The sequence below is a fragment of the Mastigoproctus giganteus genome, chromosome 10 (assembly GCF_048544385.1).
Source record: "Mastigoproctus giganteus isolate SK-2022 chromosome 10, ASM4854438v1, whole genome shotgun sequence".
Classification (NCBI taxonomy): domain Eukaryota; kingdom Metazoa; phylum Arthropoda; class Arachnida; order Uropygi; family Thelyphonidae; genus Mastigoproctus; species Mastigoproctus giganteus.
This window is the reverse complement of record NC_143584.1, coordinates 117,040,342-117,056,531: the sequence shown is the minus strand read 5'-3', so window position 1 is coordinate 117,056,531 and position 16,190 is coordinate 117,040,342. Positions and strand designations below refer to the sequence as shown.

The 16,190-nt window shown below is 37.8% G+C and overlaps 1 protein-coding gene across 4 annotated transcripts in view; it reads right to left on the bottom strand.

Moving 5' to 3' along the window:
- Positions 1-16,190, bottom strand: part of unc-104 (kinesin family member unc-104) — a 1,041,320-nt gene that overhangs the window by 552,083 nt on the left and 473,047 nt on the right. For all 4 annotated transcript variants that reach the window (XM_090382707.1, XM_090382708.1, XM_090382709.1 and 1 more), the window contains exons 19-20: positions 13,987-14,059; positions 2,155-2,272 (exon numbers count right to left, since the gene is read on the bottom strand). In XM_090382707.1, coding sequence (XP_090238833.1) covers positions 2,155-2,272; positions 13,987-14,059 — 191 coding nt within the window. The remainder of the gene's footprint in view (positions 1-2,154; positions 2,273-13,986; positions 14,060-16,190) is intronic.

Here is a 16,190-nt window from a genome sequence, read left to right as displayed (position 1 = left end):
GGCAGTTTTCCAACCCACCTAACATTGCCTTGATTGCATCAGGAATATTCCCCCCTCCTATTTATGTGTGTCCAATCCCTCTAAAAACAGTCTCTCCTGTTAACAAACACAGACAGTGCTGAGAAAAAATTCTTATATTTGAAAGTTTCCGGAATTCTGCAGGCACTTTCAAACGTATTCCTAGCTCACAACCTTTTCTCCACATTGCCCTGTATACTTGTTATGTAAATCCTCTGATCTTACAAGTTTCAATGATCTATTACAGTCACTGGAACACTGATATCTACAAATACTCAAGTAAGAAGCCACTCTGTTTGTATAACATCTGAATCACTGTTTCTGCTTGCAACCAAAAGACTTATATTGTTATCTTCATGATACTTTATATTGAGAACATGTTTTGCATGCTATAAGTGGTCAGTAACATCAGTTTTTCTACAGTGTAATATATATTCATGTCATGTTAACACAAACTATAAAATGCAAATTCTTTTTCCTGACTTAAAAATACAGGGGAACAGCACACCAGTATATGCATTCATAATCTCTTGGAAATGATCCTTCTATTTTCTTTAGCCACCTGGTATTGTTTATATTTGAAATAATGTAACTGTCCACAAAAAAAAATGATATGTTTTAATTACTGATCACTAATTCAGAGAAGTTCATCATTAATCATATTTAGCAGTCACATGAGCACGAACCATGGTTCCCTCACTCAAAGGGTACTGTGCTACTGCATCCTTGCTCCTGACCACTAAGCTATATCAACCCTAAAGTACTGCATGATATAAAAAAAAAAAAAGGTAAAGTGCAGCCATTATCAACCCACTGCAGGATGGAAGCCTGCTCAACAATTTATGCTGAGGGAAATGGACCATAATCTGCCACGCTGGTCCAGTGCGGGTTGGCAGATCGACCGTATTCAGCAGTCAGGGTCTTGAACCCCGGTCTATTCAAAGAGCGTGTGCTACTGCCCTCCCGCTCCTGACCACTCGGCTACGGAACAGCCTTACTGCATGATAATGAAGAATTAATTCAAATAAAATTTTCATGCTTCACTAAGCTCAGTTCATCACTAAGCATCAGTTCATTTAATGATCAAAGAATGAATTCTTTGATCATTTTGCTGGTCGAAAATCCTAAATTTCAGAGCTAAAACCATGCAACCCTCACTCAAGATCAACTAACTTGGCCAAATTAAGGAATAACAATAATAGTTCCTCCATTGAGAAGGAATTTGAATCAAATCCCTTTCTACATGGAAGCAAAGGGCACTAACCAATGTGCCAACTGCAAGGATGGTAGTATGAAATCAGCCTAAAAAATTATCACATACAAAATGCTAGATTTATTTTTTATTTTAGTTACACCTGTATCAATGTAAAAACCTGTTTCCAAGAAATGTTACAAATTATAAAAGCCAATCATAGTATTTTTAAACCCAGGATTGAACTTAGGATCAAAATAGATCTATTTATGAACGAAAAATTGAAACCTGTTCTGGAACTGTCAGATCTCAAATGGTTCTGAAACCTTGCTTTTTTTTTAACATATATATGTGAACACTAGAATTTTCTTAATATACAAGGATGAGAGACATAGTTGTCAATGAATTGTATTATAATATCAAAGCATTTGAAACAAAACTGGAATTATTTAAAAGTCTACTACTTCGGAATAATTTTTCACATTTTCCATGTTGCAATAATTTATCTAAAAATATGCCTAGTTGTAATTCTTCCACTGAATATTTTGTTCAAAACATTATTTTGTTGCAGGAAAATTTTGTGGCTAGATTTTCTGTTTTAAAAATAATTTTAAAATGTGTCTGAACTTTTTCAAACTCCGTTTTGAGTTAAAAGTGAATAATAATAAGTAAGGGCTTCAATCAAACAAGAATGCAGTACAAAGAAAAAAAATATTTGATTATACATGCATGAATCAAAAGTCATGAAACCAACAAATCTTGATCATGCTGAACAGTTTCTTTAATGATCTCCTATTTCTTAATGCATGTAACCACAGCAACAATTTTGGGTTTTTTGGTACCTTTGGCAAATAAAAAAATCAGAGCATTAGTGAATAAAACAACACAGTTTCCCTGACTTTTCTTCCATACTGTGATACTTATTATAAAAGTCATATACTTACTATATTCATTTTCAACTTCAGGAATGTCAACATCTGTAATACATGAACTGTACATACTAGACATCATTGAATGCTCTTCAACCTGCCTCTGAAGACTCTCAATTTTTGCTTCATAATTCTTTTAAAAAATTAACATGAATGCATCAATATATTTATGTATACAAATATACATATATACTCAAGTAAATATTATTATTATTAAGAAAGGCTAGAGGAATAAAGAAATTGAAGTTCCAAAAATATTTTCTTAGTATCTTAGTGTATCTTTATAACTTCATAATCATAAATTTTAACACCAGTGCATTACAATAAAGTACCATAGTTCCAAAAGAATGTGGAAAGAATCAATTGTTTGTTTGTTTGTTTGTTATTTGGTTTTTAGGAGCATTAGCAACTAAAGCCATATTGCTCCTAGGATATGCTGTGGTCATTCCCTGATCTTTCCGCATGCTTCGTGTTTGGTAGTCACGGGCTTGAACCCCGGTCTAATCAAGAAGCGTGTGCTATGCACTGCTGCTCCTGCCCACCTGGCTACAGAGGCGCTAAAGAATCAATCAAGCTTGAAAGCCATGAAGTAAATTTCTTGTCCTATAAGGATTTCATGTTTCAATGTTAAGGTGTCGTGTATTCATTCTATATGAAAGAGTTATTAATTTAATAGTCGTTAAATTAATTCAAAACTTCAAAAAAGACTACTACATTAATAGTCAATAATTTAAGGTCAATAATAATTTAATATTCAATAATTTAAGGTCAATAATAATTTAATAGTCAATAATTTAAGATAAATAATAATTTAATAGTCAATATTTTAATTATTTTCATTGTATTAACTAAAATCTTGAGGGGCATGGCTTTTTGGGCATCCTGAATAGAATTTAAAAGCAACACTTTGCTAATAATACAATAAAACTGCATTTAAAAGTAAATGTAGGCCTGCTGTTTCACAAAAATAAAACTAACAATTTCAATTCATTTGTAAAACAACCGCAACAGGTTAAAAATTAAGTACAGGTATATTTTATAGCATTGTTTAAATTCAATATAGTATTTTTAATAAAACATAAAAAGGATATAGAAACAGATGTTCAGTTTTAAATTAAAAATTGAATCTTATATAATTAGCCACAGTAATATTTTTATTGCAAAATACTAGGGAAACTATAACCTGTTTATATTAGCATTAGTAGAGGCATACGATGCAAGAAAGCAAGCTTATACAGCATAAGCCAAAAAAAAAAAAAAAAAAAAAACCATTCCCATTTCACAGAGCCATTTATTCCAAAAATTAGTCCAGTTCTGCCTTGAATTTCTTTAAGCTGTCAACTTTCACAATGAAGATGGAAGTCTGTTCCAGAAACCAACTACCAGCTGGCTAAAGGCAAATTTCTGAACATCAACTCTACAGCTGCCTTTCCTCAATTTGAATCTATGCCTCCTCAGGTGAGCAATCTGAAAAAGAGGAGGAATCCAATCAGCACTGATCTTGCCTAACCATTCAAGGCCTTATACACCTCAATCAGATCACCTCGAACTTGCCTAGTCTCCAGACTATGCAATTTGCAAAAATTTTGTCTTTCTTGGTAAGAGCAACCCTTTGTTTCACTCACGAATGTCACTGCCCTTCTCTGTACTCATTCCAGCAGCTCAACATCTTTCCCAAAATTAGACATCCAGGCCGTACTCAAGGTGTGGCTTGACCATTGTCTTATACAAGAGGATAATCACCTCCATATCCCTGCTAGCAAGGTTCCTCTTTAACATTGACAAGAACCCATTAGCAACTCTTGCAGCACGTCTGCACTGATCAGTAAACTTCATATCTGACTGTACAATTACCCCAGGTCTTTTTCATTCTCCACTACCCTGAGTGTAGTAACACACGGCTGGTACACTGTTCTGTAGTTACTGCTACGCATATGCAGTACTTTGCATTTGTCAATTTAAACTTCAGTTGCCACATCTCAGCCTATCTGCTCAGCCTTTCTAAATCCTGTTGCAGCAGCGTACTGTCCTTACTGTCATTAACAACCCTGGAAAACTTCGTATTGTCAGCAAACTTGAACATTAAGCCTGATATACTTTCATCAATGTCACTGATAAATACTGAAAACAACAATGATTACCACTCCCAGTCTTCTCCCACTCAACTATTCCTTTATCCATAGCAGCAATTTGCCTTTAATTCCATACTGCTCCAGTTTGTACAGAAGTCTTCCAAGTGCAATGGCATCAAAAGCTTTCTTGAAATCCAAGTATATGATATCAAAATTAATTTTCGTATCCAGTTGCTTTGTGACCACATCATAGTATCCAAGCAAACTGGTCAGACAAGGTTTCCCCTTAACAAACTCATGCTGTGTCTGAACTATAACTGTAGTCTTATATAAATGATCCTGCAGTGCTTCTTTAATCAGTGACGCCATTATTTTCCCTGGAACAAAAGTTAAATTAACAGGATGGAAATTACTCCTGTCACCTTTCGATCTCCCTTTGTGAATGGAGGATACATTTGCACATCTTCAGTCCATGGGGGCCTCGTCTGATAATTTATAAGCATCCCATGTATTTTTTTCTTCTCTACCATGTACATTACTTCATCTGTTCATCAGATATCAATTTAGGCCTAAACTTTGAACAGTATTTCTTAGTTGAAATAAAAAGCCTAGTAGCTTCCGAGATTACTTCCTTGAATGCTTCCCATTTATAAAATTTGTTGTTGGTAACATCATCAGTTGGACTCACTGTATAGAATTTAAAAATTGTCTGAGACCACTGTAGTCACCTCTATGAAAACAAAAACCCTTCTCATTACCCCTGATGGTAGTTACATCTTTGAGTAAATCCAGAATCAGTATACTGTGTTCACTGCCACCTGGTGATTCCTTTATCTGCAAATTCTTGATGCATGAATAATCACCGCTAATAATCAGATCAAGAGTATTACACACTCTGGTTGCCTCTCAAACATGCTACAGTAGAAAACAATCATCCAACAAATTCACAAAGGTCTTGCTAATGTGCAAGAAGCAAACCCATAAGTTCCAACCCACCATTTATATATGGGAAGTTAAAATCCACCATTAAAAGACAATCAGATTTAAAGGCATATGATGCAAGAAAACAAGCTTAAATAGCATCAGCCAAAAAAAAAAAAAAAAATACTTTCTCATTTAACCCATCCACTCGGTCAAATGTTTGTCTAGTTCTGCCTTGAGTGTATTTAAGCTATCAACTTCTACAACAACAAATGGAAGTCTGTCCCAGCAATCAACCACCCATTGGCTAAAGGCAAACTTCCACACATCTAGCTTTCCTCAATTTGAATTTATGCCATCTCAGGCGATTATTCTGAGCAAGAGGAAGAATTCCATCAGGCATTGAGCATGCTCAAACCATTCAAGGCTTTATACGTCACAATCAGATCACCTCACAGGTACCTAGTCACCAGAAATTGTAATTTGCAAAACTAAAGCCTTTCTTCATAAGAGCAACCCTTTGTTCCATTCACTAATCTTGTTGTCCTTCTCTGTACTCTTTCCAGCAGCTCTACATCCTTCCTAAAATGAGGCCACCGGAACTGTACACAGTACTCAAGGTGTGGCCTGACCATTGCCTTATACAAGGGGATAATCACCTCCTTATCATTACTAGAAAAATTCCTGTATATCATTGACAAGACACTACGAGCTACTCTTGCAGACATGACTCAGACCACAGTAGCAAAGCAAAAGGTGCAAGCTAATGGGAGTGCTGTGGCTCAGGGTAGAACTGAGGGGGGGCAGTTGCCCTCTGAATCACAGCCTTTTAAAATGCACTGCTTGCTTGATGTATGTGGAGCAATCAGGTACGGGACATGATATTGCCATGGGGGATGTCTTTGTGTGTGCGCGCAATGTAAGGAAATCAGGTGACAACTCAGCGTTGTTATAGGCCTATATGAGAGCTTGAAGGACAGGGTGGATGCCATCAAAGGATCTAAATTGAGGGGCCCATCAAGCTCTGAGCTGCCCACATCAACGCCAGAGCTTGCACTTCATCATCACGCAACACAATGGCACAAAAAGTGATATTTTTGTACACGATGTACACTTTTAAGGGCACAAAAAGTGACACTTTTGTACACTTTTAAGGGCACAAAAAGTGATATTTTTGTACACGATGGCACTAATGATATTAAGAGTAGGAGACCAGCGGAATTACTTAACAAGTACAGGTCACTGTTGAAAAAGCCGTGAATTAGGGTTGAATTTGAAAGTGTCTGCAATTCTGCCCAGACACGATAGGAGGGAGTATACGATGAGAGGCTTGTCGATCAATTCGGCCCTGGAAAGACTGTGCAAAGCTCAAGGGGTAGAAATTTTTTCAGCCTGGTCTGTACTTGGTAACAGGAGAGACTGCATACAGGTCTGCAGGCCTCACTTTAGTAATAGAGGCATGTGATGCAAGAAAGCATACATATGAGCTTATGTAGCATTAGCCAAAAAAAAATAAAATAATAAAATAAAATAATAAGTAAAAAAAATTCACACAACCAATCCTAAAAATTTGTCCAGTCCCTCCTTGAATTTATTTAAGCTATCAACTTCCACAACGACAGATGGAAATTTATTCCAGCAATTAACCACCTGCTGGCTAAAGGCAAATTTCTGCACATCTATTCTACAACTGTCACTGTCTTTCCCCAATTTGAATTTATGTCCCCTTAGTCAGCGTGCTCAACCCATTCAAGGCCTTATACACCTCAATCAGATCACCTCGCAGGTGCCAAGTCTCCAGCCACTGCAATTTGCAGAACTTAAGCCTCTCTTGGTAAGAGGATCCCTTCATTCCCCTCACCAATCTTGTTGCCCTTCTCTGTACACGCTCAAGTAAATCTACATCTTTCCTAAAATGAGGCCTCCAGACCTGTACGCAGTACTCAAGGCGTGGCCTGACCATTGCCTTATACAGAGGGATAATCACCTCCTTTTCCCTGCTAGAAAAATTCCTATATATCATTGACAAAACCCCATGACCTGCCCTTGCAGCCTGTCTGCACTGCTAAGAAAACTTCATATCTGACTGGACAATTACTCGCAGGCCTTTTTCGTTTTCTACCACCCTAAGTGTAATACTACACAGTTCGTACATTCCTCTGGGTTTACTACTACTACTCATATGCAGTACTTTGCATTTGTCAATGTTAAATTTCAGTCGTCACTTCTCAGCCCTTCTGCCCATATTTTCTAGATCCTTTTGCAGAAACACACTGCCATTACTATCATTAACAATCCTGCCAAACTTTGTATCATCTGTAAACTTCGACACCAAGCCTGTTATACCTTCATCAATATCACTGATAAATATACAACACAACAGTGGGCCCAATGTGTGAAAAATTCTGTATATCATTGACAAAACCCCATGACCTGCTCTTGCAGCCTGTCTGCATTGCTAAGAAAACTTCCCTGTGGGACTCCACGAAGAGCATCATCCAATGATTACCACCCTGTCTTCTCCCACTCAACCACCCTTTAATCCATTGTAGCAACTTACCCTTAATACCATTCTGCTCCAATTTGTACAGTAGGTTTTCCATGCACAACAGTGTCAAAAACCTTTCCAAAATCCAAGTATATGATATCAAAATTATTTTGTGCATCCAGTTCCTTTGTAACCACATCATAGTATCCAATCAAATTTGTCAGACAAGACTTTCCCCCTTAACAAATGCATGCTGTGTCTATAGGAAGGATATAGATCTGCTGGGACAGGTACAGAGAAGGGTAACCAGATGGTTGCCCTTCTCTAGCAGTAGCAGTGGAAAATAATGCAAGAAAGCAAGCTTATATAGCATCAGCCAGTGGAAAAAAAAAAAAAAAAAAATTCACCCATCCAAACCCTCCAAGAATTTGTCTAGTTCTTCCTTGAATTTATTCTAATCATCCATTTCCACAACAACAGATGGAAGTTCCAACGATCAATTGCTTGCTGGCTGAAGGCAAAATTCCACACATCTAGATGCATACAGATGTACTGGAATGGATGCAGAGAAAGGCAATGTGATTTGTGAAGGGAAGAAAAGTGTGTCTTCCGAAGATAGTCTTCAGGTCTGAAAACTGCAGCATTTGGAGAGCAGGCATATGTGAGGTGATCTGATTGAGGTGCTTAATACTTTGAATGGACTGAGCATGCTCAAATGCTGATGGGATTCCTCCTCTTGCTCAGCCTACACACAAAAGGAGGCATAAATTCAAATCAAGGAAGGATGGTTGCAGGAAGAATAGATTGTGTGGAAAGATTGGGTTGGTTCACTGTTGGAACAAAGTTCCATCTTGTGTTGTGGAAGTTTGAATAAATTCAAGGAAGAACTAGACATATTATTAGATGGGATGGACAGCTCATGTGGGAGGGTGGGTTTTTTTTTTTTTTTTGGCTGATGTTTTATAAGCTTGTTTTTCTTGCATCACATGCTAATATTACCACTACCACTACTACTAATAATAATAATAAAAGTAATAAGAAGAACCTAGCAGCAATAGGCCAATCACAGAAAACGTAAATGGAACTACAGAAAGCCGGCAAGATAATAAGAGAGTTCCTTCACCAACAGTAACAATAATAATAGTAAGCGGACACAACCAATCACATGGTTCCAATACTCATTACGGGGCAGAAAAAAAATCTCAAAAAGGTGAAATGTTTTTTTTTTTGTTTTTTTTTCGTAATAATAATAATTGAAATAGATATTTCTAGTTGGGTAGACACTACATGTGGTTGAAATTTTTCTAGTTGGTCAAGAATTGTATAATCTTTGTGAATATATATATGGCCTCCATAGCTACTGTAGTTGTATAATTATGACATTTTAACTTTCAGAACATTTATAGTGCAGCAGAGCACAAAGCTTTTTTGTTTATTTTGTTGATTGATTGATTTGATTTGGTAGTTGTTGGCGCATCGGCTTCTGTGGCCATATTGCACCTCCCAAGGTTTTTGCAGTACTTTGATCCAAGCCCGAGGCGGGAATCGAACCCGCGACCTTTGAGTTGCCGGGCAGGTACTTTACCCACTCGGCTAGCCCGGTCGGCTGTTTATTTTGTCAGGAAAAATGTCAACAGTATTCTCGTCATTGCAAAATTAAAACTTCAAATTCTTACCGGTAATAGTTTTATAAGATTTTTTTTTTTTTTTTTCGGAAAAATCATCTCCTTTTAGTTCCTATTAAAAATTAATCTTGACAATCAAATTAAGAGAAGACTTTACGAAAGTTCGTTGTAAATTAAATTGCACTTTTAACTAAATACATATAACGACTCAGATTACAAACGTAACATAATTAATTAATTCATAACTGATACGGAAGTTATATGAAGGGAACTCGTAGATAATTAATACTTGGCGCTGAAAAATATATATACCGTTATAACTGTGTCGGGATACACGTTTAGGGTTATAATTTTGAACTGAAATTGAGATTTTATTGAAATTAATAGAAATCATGACTCAGACCAGAACAGCAAAGCAAAAGGCTCAAGCTAATGGAAGTGCAGTGGCTCAGAGGAGAACTGTGGGCGGCAGTTGCCTTCTGAATCACAGCCTTTTAAAATGCACTGCTTGCATGATGTTTGTGTAGCATTCAGGTTCAGGACATGATATTGCCATGGGAGATGTCTTTGTGTGTGCACGATGCAAGGAGTGTATCGAAATCAGGGCAACAACTCAGCGTTGTTATGGGCCTAGATGAGAGCTTGAAGGACATGGTGGATGCCCTCGAACGAACTAAACTGAGGGACCCATCAAACTCTCAGCTGCCCACATCAACGCCAGAGCTTGCACTTGGTCATCATGCAACACAGTGCCAACCCCCAAGGCAGAATGCGCTGGTCACACAGGAACTAGTAGGTAGTTGTTAGTGACTGTATTGTCAGGGAAACGGGGAACATGCTTTGTAAAAAGGATAGGTGGAACAGGACCAGGGTATGTCTGCCAGGAGAAAAGGTTGATGACGTAGAGCGGATATCATCTTTTAAGGGCACAAAAAGTGATATAGTTGTACACGTTCGCACTAATGATATCAAGAGTAGAGACCGGCAGAACTACTTAACAAGTACAGGTCAGTCACTGTTGAAAAAAAGCCGTGAATTAGAGTTGAATTTGAAAGTGTCTGCAATTCTACCCAGACACGATAGGAGGGAGTATATGATGAGAGCCTTGTCAATCAATTCAGCCCTAGAAAGATTGTGCAAGGCTCAAGGGATAGAATTTTTTTCAGCCTGGACTGTACTTGTTAACAGGAGAGACTGCTTCTACAGGGATGGGATACACTTAAATAGAAAGGGTGCAAGAATATTTGCTGATGCTATCAAGGCAGTGTTAGGGGGTCGGAAAACTGCTAGCTTGGGGGAGACAAAGACTAATAGATTAACAGTAGCCACTGGCAGAGGTGAAAGAGATTCTTGCACTGCTTCTATTGGAATGACCAGAAGCCTGAAAAACAAGATGCACGATATTTCAGAGACTGCTGGGAGTCATTGTGGTAAAGTAAACACATGGGTTGTGTTAGGGTAGCTAAGAATAGAGACAGGTGCATGTATACTTGTGTGTACACCAATGCTACGAGTTCAGTAAATAAATTTGATGAATTTGAGGTATTGCTCAAAACATCAAAGGCAGATATTGTTGGGATATCAGAGACGTGGTATTATACAGATATAAGGAATGCAGAACTGGAATTTGGGGAGTACAATGTGTATAGAAAGGATAGACAGGACAGGAGGGGAGGAGGGGTTATGCTATTAGTTAAGAAACACATAAAACCCAAGGAAGTGAAGCCAGTCGACATCGCTGGACAGTGCAGTGTCAAGTCAGTTTGGTGTGACATAAGCATTGGGAGATCAAAATTGAGAGTAGGAGTGTGCTATAGGACTAATGACTCTGATGAGTATAATAAGAAACTGTACAGGGAAATAGAGTGGGCCAGTATATCAGAGAGTCTTATAATGGGGGATTTTAAATTCCCAGATATTGACTGGAATTTGGGGGCTGGTCACTCACACACTAGCAAGGCTTTTGTGGATTTATTGGATGATTGTTTTCTACATCAGCATGTTTGGTAGGCAACTAGAGGGAGTAATACTCTTGATTTGATTATCAGTAGTGATTCTTCATGCATTAAGAATCTGCAGATAAATGAACCACTAGGTGGAAGTGATCACAATGTGCTGAAGTGGGATTTACTCAAAGAGGTAACTACCATAAGGGGTAAAAGGAAGTGTTATTGCTTTCGTAAAGGCGACTACGATGGACTGAGACAGTATTTAAATTCTACACAGTGGGACCAACTGATGATGTTACCAACACCAAATTCAAAATGGGAAGCATTCAAAGAACTTATCTTGGAATGCTACTAGGCTTTACATACCAACTAAGAAATATTGTTCACGGTTTAGGCCTAAATGGATGTCAGACAAACTAATGAGACATAGCAGAGAAGAAAAATGCATAGGATACATACAAATTAACACTTGACACAGAAGCCTATGATAGATATAAGTTTATCTGTAACCAAGTGACAAAGGAGGTTAGGCAGGCGAAGGCAGATTATGAGAAATCTTTGGCAAGGATGCAAAGAAAAACAGCAAAGAGTTCTTTACTTATGTAAACTCTAGAAGGAAGGGGATGAATCAGATTGGTCCACTTGATATCGATGGGTCAACTGTTGATGATCCTGCTCAGGTAGCTCACAAACTAAATGAATATTTTGCATCGACATTCACACATGAGGAGTTATTCAGTGAGGGGAATGCTAGAGGTGTATTCAACTCTGGCAGTAAGCTAGAGAATCTTGTAATAACTGAGAGTAAAGTGGAGGAGAAATTGTTGAAGATAAGACAAGAAAGGCACCTGGGGTGGATGAGATCTATCCAGTTATATTAAAGGAGGCAGCAAAGGAAGTAAGCAAACCCTTAGCCATAATTATGAGAGCTTGCTTGGACTCAGAGGAGGTACCCACAGACTGGAGATGTGCAAATGTGACCCCAATTCACAAAGGAGGATCAAAGGCTGACAAAAGTAATTATAGACCTGTGAGTTTAACTTCTGTTCCAGGAAAATTAATGGAGGCACTGGTTAAAGAAGCACTGCAGGATCATCTAGACAAGACTTCAGTTGCAGCTCTGCACAGCATGGTTTTGTTAAGGGAAAGTCATGCCTGACAATTTGATTGGATACTATGATGCAGTCACAAAAGAACTTGATGCAGGGAATAACTTTGATATTATATACTTGGATCTTAGAAAGGCTTTTGATACTGTTGCACATGGAAGACTGCTGCACAAATTGGAGCAGTGTGGCATTGGAGACAAATTGATGCTATGGATAAAGGGGTGGTTGAGGGGGAGAAGACAGAGAGTGGTAATCAATGGACACTGCTCATCGTGGACTAATGTTATTAGTGTAGTCCCTCAGGGTTCAGTGTTGGGTCCATTATTGTTTTCTGTATTTATAAATGATATTTATGATGGTATATCAAGCTTAATGTCCAAATTTGCAGATGATACAAAGGTTGGCAGGGTTGTTAAGGACACTTCTGACGCTATCCTGCTGCAACAGGATCTGGAAAGGTTGAGCAGATGGGCTGAGAGGTGGCAAATGAAGTTTAACATTGACAAATGTAAACTACTACATATGGGAAACAGCAACCCCAGAGCAACGTATCAACTCTGTGGTACTACACTGACAGTGGTAGAGAATGAAAAGGACCTGGGGGTAATTGTGCAGGGAGATATGAAGTTCTCTGAGCAGTGCAGACGGGCTGCAAGAGTTGCTCATGGCATGTTGTCAATGATATACAGAAATTTTTCTAGCAGGGATAAGGAGGTGATTATTCTCTTCTATAAAGCAATGGTCAGGCCACACCATGAGTACTGTATACAGGTCTGGAGGTCTCATTTTAGGAACGATGCAGTGCTGCTGGAACAAGTACAGAGAAGGGCAACAAGATTAGTGAATGGAACAAAGGGATGCTCTTACGAAGAAAGGCTTAGGTTTTGCAAATTACAGTGTCTGGAGACTAGGCACCAGCGAGGTGATCTGATAGAGGTGTATAAAGCCTGAATGGTTTTGAGCAAGCTCAATGCTGATGGGATTCTTCCTCTTGCTCAGAATAATCACCTGAGACAGCATAAATTCAAATTGAGAAAGACAGATGTAGGATACATGTGCAGAAATTTGCCTTTAACCAGCGGGTGGTTGGTTGGTGGAACAGACTTCCATCCCTTGTCATGGAAGTTGATAGCCTAAATAAGTATAAGGCTCAGCTGGACAGGTATTTCGAACGAACAGAGGGGCGAAGTGGAAGTGGGTTGTTTTTTTTTTTTTTTTTTTTTTGGCTGATGCTGCATAAGCTTGCTTTCTTGCATCAAATACCTCTACTAATGCTAATTCTAAAGTTCAAATAAAAGAACGAATAAAATTTCCTCTTTAGTTTCATTTACAAAGTGTCCGACTCTCCATGGAAACATGACAGGAAAACATTTGAGGTAGTGTAAATACTAACAGTCTGCTACAAGGTAGAAGACTGCTTCTCTATGAACTGAATTAACAAAAGTAACTTGACTATGTTTCCTGCATAATTGACTGCTGAACAATTTCACAAGTTTATCATAGTTTAACATGAAGGGACAGGAGGAAGAGAACTAAGCAGGCCAGTTTTACTTTCTTTGTGTGCAAAAACTTGAAAACACTTTGGACTACCCAAATCAACAGAAACCTAGATGTGTGATAACATGTAAATGAAGCTAATATGAGGTTTGCAATAATAAATTCTTTAAAAAAGGTTAAAATTACCTTTCTTTCCTGCTGAAAGAGTTGATCAGCTTCTTCTTTTTCTTTTTTATATTGTTCTTCCATTGCTAATAACCTGATAAGTAAAATAAACTTTTAATCAGAAAGTCTCATCTTTTCTTACACTCCTTTATACTACTTTGACACCAAAATAAAAAAAAAATTTAAGCTTTTGACATTTTATGTAGGAGCAGTATGAGTTCTATTAAAATAATTCATTAGGTGAATTTAATTGTATCCCTCTGATTAGCTAATAACATATGCTCAGAGACTGATACAAACATACATATGAACAAAACATGTCAGGCACCTCAGTAGCCAGGTGGGCAGGGGCAGTAGTGCGTAGCACACGCTTCTTGATTAGACCGGGGTTCGGGCCCGTGACCACCAAATATAGAGGATGCAGAAAGGTCAGGGAATGACCACTGCATATCTCTGGAGCTAAATGACCTTAGTTGCTAATGCTCTAACAAAGCAAACAAAACAACTCAGGCTACATAACAGCTAAATTTTTGGTATATCAAGTGGCTTAGAAACAGATTTGATCAATTAGATTATGCCTTTATGATTTTTGCTTTTCTCTCTTTTGCTTAAAGACTTTCTTAACTAATCAGATGTTAATAGACTGTTTTTTATTAAATAAAAAAGTTTAATTATAGTAGTGAAATTATTATTTCTGTTTAACTAATGAAGTATGTGAAATTGTTTCTTACTTCAAACTGGTAGTGTATATACGGCCTTGGAAATTGTTCAAAAACAAGAAGCAAAGTGGAAGAGAAGTCTGAAACCACTGTTCATTATATCAATATCAACACCATTTCATTTTATTTAATACCACAGAAGTATAATGCTGAAAATATTATTAAGGCTGTAAACTACACACTTATAATAATACAAAATTGATTTTATAATATAACTGTATAACTTTCCCCTATTTTGAGACATAACATTTTAGAACATAATTTGTCAAATAACCGGAAATAGTGTAATGTTATTACTGTAGTTATGTGTCTCTAAGTTCAGTAAGTTTAATGTAAATTGAAGCTAAAATCACGGCTCAATCTAGAGCAGCTATTCTCAGTATTCTAAGAGTAGCTTATCTGTGTGGTACTATACTCACGATAGTGGAAAATTGAAAAGATCTGCAGATAATTTTGCATCTACATTCACACATGAGGAATTCTGTAAGGAAGTCCCCTTCCTTACAAAAGTTTACTAAACTCTAACAGGGAGCTAAATGATTTTGTAATAATGGAGAGCAAAGTGTAGGAGAAATTGTTGAAATTAAACATAAAAAAGGCACCTGGGGAAGTTAGCAAACCCTTAGCCATAATTAAGAGAGCATCCTTAGATTCAGGGGTTGTCCCCATGGAGTGGAGATGTGCAAATGTATCCAAAATTCACAAAGAGGGTTCAAAGGGTTCAAGAGGGTTTACTAATGATATTAAGAGTAGGAGACCAGCGGAATTACTTAACAAGTACAGGTCACTGTTGAAAAAAAGCCGTGAAGTAGGGTTGAATTTGAAAGTGTCTGCAATTCTGCCCAGACACGATAGGAGGGAGTATATGATGAGAGCCTTGTCGATCAATTCGGCCCTGGAAAGATTGTGCAAGGCTCAAGGGGTAGAATTTTTTTCAGCCTGGAATGTACTTGTTAACAGGAGAGATTGCTTCTACAGGGATGGGATACACTTAAATAGAAAGGGTGCAAGAATATTTGCTGATGCTATCGAGGCAGTGTTAGGTGGGTCGGAAAACTGCTAGCTTGGGGGGAAACAAAGACTAATGGGTTAACAGTAGCCACTGGCAGAGGTGAAAGAGATTCTTGCACTGCTTCTATTGGAATGAACAGAAGCCTGAAAAACAAGATGCACGATATTTCAGAGACTGCTGGAAGTCATTGCGGTATAAGTAAACACATGGGTCGTGTTAGGGTAGCTAAGAATAGAAACAGGTGCATGTATACTTGCGTGTACACCAATGCTAGGAGTTTAGTAAATAAATTTGATGAATTTGAGGTATTGCTCAAAACATCAAAGGCAGATATTGTTGGGATATCAGAGACGTGGTGTCACACAGATATAAGGAAAGCAGAACTGGAATTTGGGGAGTACAATGTGTATAGAAAGGATAGACAGGACAGGAGGGGAGGAAGGGTTATGCTATTAGTTAAAAAACACAAAATCCAAGGAAGTGAAGCCAGTCGA